Below are 7,902 nucleotides of genomic sequence, written 5' to 3' on the forward strand. Positions count from 1 at the left end.
GACTTCCTGAGCCACCAGGGACCATTGTCACTGTGTCCTGTGGAAGGTGCTGTTGGAAGTGGCTCAGAAACATGGAGAAATTCTGCTGGCAGTGGGAGAGGAGCTTCCCCTTCCCTTGCTCTGGAAAACAAAGCAAGCCTTAAGCCCGTTCCTCGAGGAGCTCGCTTCCTGTCCCCTGTGCTCTGGCCCCGCCACATTGCTCTTTCCAGCAACCACGCACACGGTTGCATGCCTGGGGAGGCAGAAGGCAGCAGAGCTTCCTCGCCCATCCTGGTTGTGGGGTGCAGTGAGAAAACAGTGCAGAGTGCACTGGGTGCCACCTCTGCCACATCCCCTGTGCCTGTCCCGAGCTGCAGGAAGGCCAGAGGGATGGGATGTCCCTGCCTGGGGACCTGCTGCAGCAAACAAAGCAGCCCCTTGCTGGGGCATGAGCCCGTTCTGGGAAGGATGGGGCTCCATGCAGTGCCTGCTTTGGGCTGGGAATGGGAGACGGAGTTGCTCTGGCAGTGGCTCATCTGCGAGCAGGGCTGGTTTGTTCACGTGTCTTTGGATTCGCTGGTTTATTTTTTTAAAGCTGGGGGTTGTTTTTTAAACAGCAAAGTCCTATTGTGTAACTTTCCAAATAAAGCCTTCTAAAAACCCTCCTCTCCCCGCTCTGTGACTCCTCTGCCCTTCCAGGCTTTGGGTTGGGAAGCTGCGTCACGCAGTGCCAGGGCCGTGGAGCTGCCTTCTGGGTGCCCATAGCCCTCTGTACTCTGTTTCCCTGCAGCAGGGGTGAGCGATGGCCTGGGCAGGTGGAAGAAGGAATGGCAGCAGCCATTGGGGGAGTGTAGAGACCCCAAACTCGGCACCATCCACCACTCCAGGGCTTGGGCTTCCCTGGATGCCCGCAGGAGGAAACCTCGGCACGCCGCGTTAGATGAACAACCTTTTAATTTTGACAAAAACGAAGTACAAAACCGAGGCCAATTTTCTTTTCTCCCCATTTGCAAGGATCTCTGCCGGAGTGACTTTTGGCCGGTGCGGGGTGGTGGGCAGGCAGGGTGGCTCCGGGTGCTGGGGCACGCGCCCGCCCCAGGGAGGGCCATGGGGCACCGTGGGTCCCCACGAGCGCGGCTCGGCACAGCGGGGCAGGACCAGCTCGCAGCGGGGCTCGCAGGGGTGAAGCGGGGAGCGTGCGAGGCCGGAGAGAAGAGGAGAGCTCGAGAGGCCGCCTGGGAGCCGGAGCGAGCACGGCAGAGCGCGGCCGGGCTGCCCCAGCATCGCCGCGGGGGCCGCCGCTCGGTGCGTGCTGCCGGTCGAGGCGCTGAAGGGTCGTTTGGGCTGGCTGGCTTTTTGTTTTCAATAAATACCAATCGGTGAGGGGCGGTTGGAGTCGCCGTTGCCCCAGCAGCTGCGGCACGCGGGACAGAGGGAGCGGAGACGGAGGTCCTGGCTGGGGCTGGGGGAGGCGGGGGGCTGCCTAGCTGATGATCTGCCGGGGTCGGCCGTAGCTCATCCCCGCCTGTGATGCGCCCTTGTTGGTCCCCATCTGTAAGCCGATGATGTTCTTGCCCTCCTTCAGCTGGCTCTCGGAGAATTCCCGCTTGTGCTCCTGCGCCTTCCTGCACGGAACAGAGAGAGGCGATGGGGCACCCCCACGCCCCCCCCCCAGACCCCGACCCCCAGGCCATCAGCCTCAACCCTCAACCCCAGGGTTGTGCTCCCACTTACTTCATGAACCAGTTGGGATCCCCGTGGTAATGCCCATCGTTCTTGGTCACCGCCAGGCTCCCCAGGGCCACCAGTGTCCTCTGCACCGCCGCCATATCCTTGGCTACGAGAAGGCAGCACCCTCTCAGTGAGTGCTGTGAGCCCCCCGCCTGCAGCCCCCCACCCACCCAGGCACACACCTTCAAAGAGGTCGACGGTCTGGAACATGTCTGTCTTGACCACACCGTAGTCCTCAGCCGCCTTGAGGAACTGGGAAATCTGTTCCATCTGCTTGAAGACCATGGTGGGAGGGCTGTCGGGGATCTTGACAGGCTTGGAGCCGTCAGGGTAGAGGCTGTTCACCAGCTGGCTGAGGACCTGCGGGCAGAGGAGAGGCTGAGCTCTGCGCTGTGTTGTGCCATGCTGCACCGCATCGCAGCCTCCCACCCTTCCAGCCTTGCACTTACGATGCCGTTCTTCAGCCAGACCTGGAAGCCCAGGCGGCCCCGGTCCGGGCGGCCCACGCTGGACCCACACTGAGCCACGATCCATTCCACCAGGCGGTCCTCCAGCTCATCGTCGTACTTCTTCTCGATCTTGGACTGGACGTCCCTGCTCATGCCATAGGCTGGGCCCTTGTTTGCCATGGCTGCGGTGGGCAGAGACCTGGAGCGGGAGGGGGTCGTGAGGGGCTGCCAGCCCCCACACCCAGCATGCTGCATCCCATGGCATCCTCCCTGAGCTCATCCCAGGGCAGGCAATGGCCGTCGATGCCAATGGAGATCTGGAGGCGTGAGCACGGCCGTGATCCTTGTAGCGCACCCAGGTGGATGGTTGCCACCCAGATCTGCCTTGCTTGGGTTGCACTGCCTCGTGCCCATCTCGCTCAGCCAGCAGCCAGCTCCTGCTGGTGTGGATGTCCCCAGCGTTGGGTGGCCATGGCTGGAGCTGCCTGCAGACGCCCAGGAAGGGAGCAGGCAGTGGAGCTGGGTGGCTGTGGCACAGCAAAGTGCCATGGGCATGTCCTCGTGCCAGCACCAGCGGGGCCAGGCCGTGGCAGGAGCTGTCCCGTGCCCTTGTAAGGACATGGTGCGGGCAGAGCACAGGGTGGCTGTGGTGGGCAGCGCCAGAGGATGTCAGGATGGATGCCAGGAGGGAGAGGTGGTGGGGAGCCAGCAGCTAAACCCTCACAGATCTGGCCTTGCTCCTCCCTGCGCAGCTCCTGCTTGGGTTAAAGCCAGCTGGGTGCTGGGGCTGGGCCATAGAGCAACACGCATGGTTCCCACATCCACTCCTTCCCTGGGCTTCCCCAGCAGCCAGCTCGCCCCATCCACTGGGCAGAGCCTCCCAACTGCTGCAGGACGGCACCGAGCCCTGGCACAACATGCAGAGCAGAGCAGAGCACACGTGGGGCAGAGCAGAACATACAGCCTGCTCTCTGCCAGCAGCACAGGACCCCACAAGCCCTGCAGACAGACCTGAGCTCTGTCTCCAACGCCGCTGAACCCAGACCAGCTCCACACCCACCTCTTGACCTGTCTCCCTGCACTGTGTCATGCCTCTTTCCTGCAGGAACTCAGTCACTGGGGGCTGTGTCTGCTTCTCCTGCACAGCCGGGGCTGGGTTGAGCCAGCACCCACCAACACTGCTCCTGTGAGCCACGGAGCAGTGTACCAAAGTGGTGCTGAGTACCAGGGGCAGCAGCATGCCCTGAGCAGCATCCCCAGCCCAGGGAGCTGCAGCCCTCACCCTAGGAGCAGAACCCCAATCCAGAAAGCATCACTCCCGTCCCAGCCAGCAGCATTTCCACCCCAGCAGCATCACTCCCATCCTCACGGCGTCATCCCCATCCTGGAGAGCAGCATCCCAATCCAGGGAGCAAGACCCCAGTATGGGGAGCAGGATCCCAATGTGGGGAGCAGCATCCTCATCCCCGCAGCAGCATCCCCATCCCAGGGGCCGGCAGCCACAGCACACCCTCCCTCCAACAACCCCGCAGGACTCACAAGCAGCGACTCAGGGAGGCGAGCGGCGATGCTCGGTGGGTGCCAGCACACTGCACAGTTCGGAGGCCGACGCTGCGCTAAAAGGCTGGACAGTGATGTCAGCGGCCCACGGGACAGCCCCCAGCCCTCCCCCAGCCCCACAGCACACCATGACTCCGGCCCAGGCACCATATTTGGGGAAAGACTCCGAAAACCAGTGACTAAAGCCCGTGCCGGAGCATTCCCTGCGTGCCTCAGCCCCAGTGGTTTTGGGGCAGGGAGGAAGCGGGGCCCGGGGGCTCTGATGAAGTAAATCCTTTTATAGGCAGGCGCTCGTGGAGTTTTCTGCCCTGACTTCATGGCTGGCTTTCCCCTGTGCTCACTGCAGGGATGGGAGGCTCCTGGTGGGTGGGGGCACGGGGGGCAGCGGGTGCGAGGCTGGGGTATGGGATGGCCGCGGTGCGCACAGGGGCTCTTGGAGAGCACAGCTGAGGCAGGGCTGGGCAGCGCAGGGCTGCGAGGCGATGGGCATCCCACAGGCATCCTGCCAGGGCACAACAGGTCCTGGGCATTGCTCTGCCCCAGTGGGGTGGGCAGGATACAGCAGGGTGGGGGGCAGAGTTGACGTTGGGATGGGTTGTGATAGGGCTCACACTTTGGCACAGCCACACCGTCCTGGGCTCTGCCCGACCCTCTCTGCAGTGCCAGGAGCTGCCATGTGGCACAGCCACAGCTCCAAGCTTCTCCTCTGGGAATCCTGTGTGCTCAGCGAGGGGTGCAGCCCCAGGACCCCACACATCCATCCCCCCACACCCCAACCCACTGCCTGCAGCCAACAGCACACAGAATCCTACGCCCGGAATGTGGCTGACACCCAGCAGCATGGTGCACCCGCCGAGCCCCCAGCCCCAGTCCCAACCCCACTCCCAGCCCCACAGGAGGCAGCAGCTGCTGTAAAGTGCAGAGACTTTAATGCGAGCCGCCCGGAGCCCAGCTGAGTGCTGAGCACTGCAGGAGCAGTGGACGGGAGAATAAAAACCCCGAGAGGCTCTGAGCCCCATGGCCGCCCCGGGGTGCGAAGGCATCACCGTGCCCCACACCTGGGCGTTAGGCACTGAAGGTCCCACACCGGTGTGTGCGGAGCTGCGGAACAGGCAGCCCACCAGCGCCTTTCCAGTGTCACTTATCACCAAGGATGGGCGCAGTCCCAGTGCAGGATTAGGGCCGGGCACCGCAGCGCATCCCCAGAACCGCTTTTGGCGAGGACTTGTGCTGGGCAGCCCCGAGGATGGCACGGTGAGCAGGAGGTACAGTGGGGCCAAGGGACCCCAGCCTGCTGTGGGAATGGCGATGAGGACGGAGCATCCGGTGGGGACCCACAGCGCAGGCACGGCCCATAGGGTCCTGCTGGGCTTTTGGCACAGCCCTGGGTTGTGGCACCGGGGAGCAGTAGGACGGCAGGTCCCTGGGTGCCGCACCATGCCTGGCTCCCCTCCTCCAGGCTCTAGAAGACGTAGATCTTGTCCCGCTGGACGCAGTCCAAATCGTCATCCAGCGTCAGCAGCACCTGCGGAGGGGAGCGGGGTGGCAGTGGGACGGGCAGCAGTGATGGGGAGTGGGATCTGTGCAGTGGGCAGCACCTACCAGGAACGAACCAAACATGGCAATGGAGGAGAGGAAGTGCCAGATGTCGTGGTCGTCAAAGAAGTCGAGCAGGATGCAGTCACGGTTGTGCTCCCGGGACTCCGCTGGTGTTTTCTGAGCAGGAAAGGGCAGCCATCACTGTGTCTGCCCCCCAGCTGCCCCACACCCCGCACAGCCACACACCTACCTGCCAGGTACTGAGCCCCTGGAAGAAGAAGAAGAGTGCAAAGCCCCAGACCACAGAGGTGCCGATGATGCAGAGCAGGGGGATGAGTTTGATGCGTTCACCGCTGCGGAGCTGGAGGAGATGGTGGGTCACTCCACACCCCCGAGGGGCCACCCCTGCCACCCTCCCACCTGGCCCGGGTGCCCGCATGGCCAGCCCGCAGCTCACACCTTCATGATGATGTAGAAGGCGAAGTAGAGGAGCAGGTTGCAGATGCCGATGGCCAGCAGGTAGGAAGCAAAGTCGTTGGGGCGGACAAGGAGCCCGTAGGCGGCGCTGAGGAGGCAGCGGGGTCAGCAGAGCCTGGGGACTCCCCCCTCCATGCCCTACTGCCCGCTCTCTGGTTCTGCTCTTCTGGGCACTGAAGGAGCACTGGGGGCTCATGCTGTGCTTGGCTCACAGCTGTCACGAGCTGGGAATCCTCAGCCCACGTGGGGCCGAGGGGAGCAGGGTGGGAGCAGCAGCGGGCATGGGGGGGTCTGGGCACAGAGGAAGCTGTGTGGGGGTCTCGCCTGCTCCTGGTTCTGCACTTACAGGGACCAGTTGATGATGTTTCCCATAACCAAGAGCACCATTCGGTCCTGTGAAGGAAGACAAGAGGGGTGAAGGGGCACAGCCCCTCTCCTGAGCTGGTGGCCAGCAGTGTCCCTTCCCCTCCGGTGCCATCACTCACCACGTACATGGGGCCACTGCACTGCCGGACGCAGTCTGTGTACATCACGTGAAGGATCCTGCGCAGGATGCCTGTGTCTGCAGAGAGGGGGATGTAGTACTGGGGGCACAGAGCTGGTCCCATCCCACTGCATCCCATCCCAACCCATCTGACTGCAAGACATCCCAACCCAACTCAACACCTCATCCCATTTCACTGAATCCCATCCCAAACCAATCCAACTCATTGCACCCCATCCCAGCCTAATCCATCCCATCCCATTGCATCCTATCCCAACCCAATTCATCTCATCGCATTCTATCCCATCCCATCTCATCCCAACACATCCCATCGCATCTCTTCCCATCCCATCCCCTTCCAAACCCAACCCATTGCATCCCATCCTATCCCAACCCAATCCAATTCATCTCATTTCCACTGCATCCCATCCCATCCCATTCCAACCCAACCCATCTCATCCCAACCAATCCCTTCCACCCCACCTCAACCTATCCCATCCCATTTTGTCCCCTCCCACCCCATCCCTTCCCATCCCTGCTGCCTGCAGCACAACCCCCATGCACACCCACACTCAGCCCTCACCGAGTTTCCAGCGCCCCATGTAGTAGAGCTGGGTGCTCAGCAGCAATGTGGCCATGATGTGCATGATAGAGAAAATGATCCAGAAGACCATGTTGCCTTTGCCAAAGACCTACGTGGAGAGCCCAGTGACCAGCAGGTGGGCAAGTGGCCACCCCACACTGTGCCCAGCCCCGCTGCACGCCCGCACTCACCACACCAATGACAGAGAAGAAGATGACAACAGCCAGACAGGCATAGGCGCTGTAGGCACTGGCGTTGATGTCTGGGTGCCGTTTCTGGTACAGCTTCAGCATGCAGAGCCCAGCAATCATGTACATGAAGGAGGTGTCTGCAGGACAGAGCGTTGAGCAGGGCTGCAGCAGCTCCCAGCACAGTGCTGGGATGGCACTCACCGAACTGGAAGTTGGTGTAGTTGGGGCAGACGTGGTAGCAGGCACTGAGCAGCCCCTCCATCATCAGCGCCGTGCCCATGGCATAGAAGAGCCCAAAGTGCTTGGGGATGCCACACTCCTGCAGGGGCAGAGAGGAGGGAATTGGCACCTGGGGGAGCTGAGCTCTCTGCGGACACGGCCTGGTGGCTGAGGATTCTTACCAGGGCGCGTGTGTCATTGCGCATGAGCGCCCTGTTGTAGTTGATCTCCCGCTGCAGGATGATGAGCAGGAAGAGCAAGCCCAGCAGCACGTAGCCCAGGTTGCTGATGATGTTGTTGAAGGCGCTGCAGGGGGGGTTCAGCCCGTCAGTGCCCTGGGACCCACACCCACAGCCCTGCCCGGTGCCAGGACCCCACGCTCTCACCTGAGGTTCCCCAGCGGGTGGGCACACAGGAAGTTGTAGTAGCAGATGTCCTGGTTGCCGGTGACGTTCACCACCTACAGGTGTGAGTGCAATGAGAAGAGGAGGAGGAGAAGTGGGAGGAGATTTGGGAACAGCCAGGGACACGGGCACACCCCCACTGCTGCAGAGCGTGGTGTGGGAGCACCGCCTGCTCACCGTCTGGTAGGTGATGACGAGCTGGACGACGGGCAGCGCGTAGAACACGGCGATGGTGGCAATGTTCCTGGGAGGGGGCACAGCAGTGTCACCAATGTCACTGCCACCC

The 7,902-nt window shown here is 62.4% G+C and overlaps 2 protein-coding genes across 2 annotated transcripts in view; both read right to left on the reverse strand.

The window, feature by feature from the left end:
- Positions 1 to 1,462: 1,462 nt before the first annotated feature.
- TAGLN (transgelin) lies at positions 1,463 to 2,339 on the reverse strand (the record flags this gene model as incomplete). The annotated part of the gene is made up of 4 exons (XM_079545776.1): positions 1,463 to 1,604; positions 1,714 to 1,816; positions 1,893 to 2,070; positions 2,160 to 2,339. The coding sequence occupies 4 exons, from the start codon at positions 2,337 to 2,339 to the stop codon at positions 1,463 to 1,465; spliced, it is 603 nt and encodes a 200-aa protein (XP_079401902.1).
- A 2,842-nt stretch (positions 2,340 to 5,181) lies between these two features.
- The window catches only part of SIDT2 (SID1 transmembrane family member 2), a gene marked incomplete at both ends in the record, with an annotated part of 5,214 nt that continues 2,493 nt past the window's right edge, over positions 5,182 to 7,902 (reverse strand). Inside the window, 12 exons of the mRNA XM_079545862.1 lie at positions 5,182 to 5,244; positions 5,322 to 5,435; positions 5,509 to 5,619; positions 5,718 to 5,823; positions 6,082 to 6,128; positions 6,221 to 6,297; positions 6,803 to 6,911; positions 6,994 to 7,130; positions 7,195 to 7,312; positions 7,395 to 7,518; positions 7,599 to 7,672; positions 7,794 to 7,860. Coding sequence (XP_079401988.1) covers positions 5,182 to 5,244; positions 5,322 to 5,435; positions 5,509 to 5,619; positions 5,718 to 5,823; positions 6,082 to 6,128; positions 6,221 to 6,297; positions 6,803 to 6,911; positions 6,994 to 7,130; positions 7,195 to 7,312; positions 7,395 to 7,518; positions 7,599 to 7,672; positions 7,794 to 7,860 — 1,147 coding nt within the window. The remainder of the gene's footprint in view (positions 5,245 to 5,321; positions 5,436 to 5,508; positions 5,620 to 5,717; positions 5,824 to 6,081; positions 6,129 to 6,220; positions 6,298 to 6,802; positions 6,912 to 6,993; positions 7,131 to 7,194; positions 7,313 to 7,394; positions 7,519 to 7,598; positions 7,673 to 7,793; positions 7,861 to 7,902) is intronic.

This window comes from Tetrao urogallus (genome assembly GCF_951394365.1).
Source record: "Tetrao urogallus genome assembly, chromosome: 22".
Classification (NCBI taxonomy): Eukaryota; Metazoa; Chordata; class Aves; order Galliformes; family Phasianidae; genus Tetrao; species Tetrao urogallus.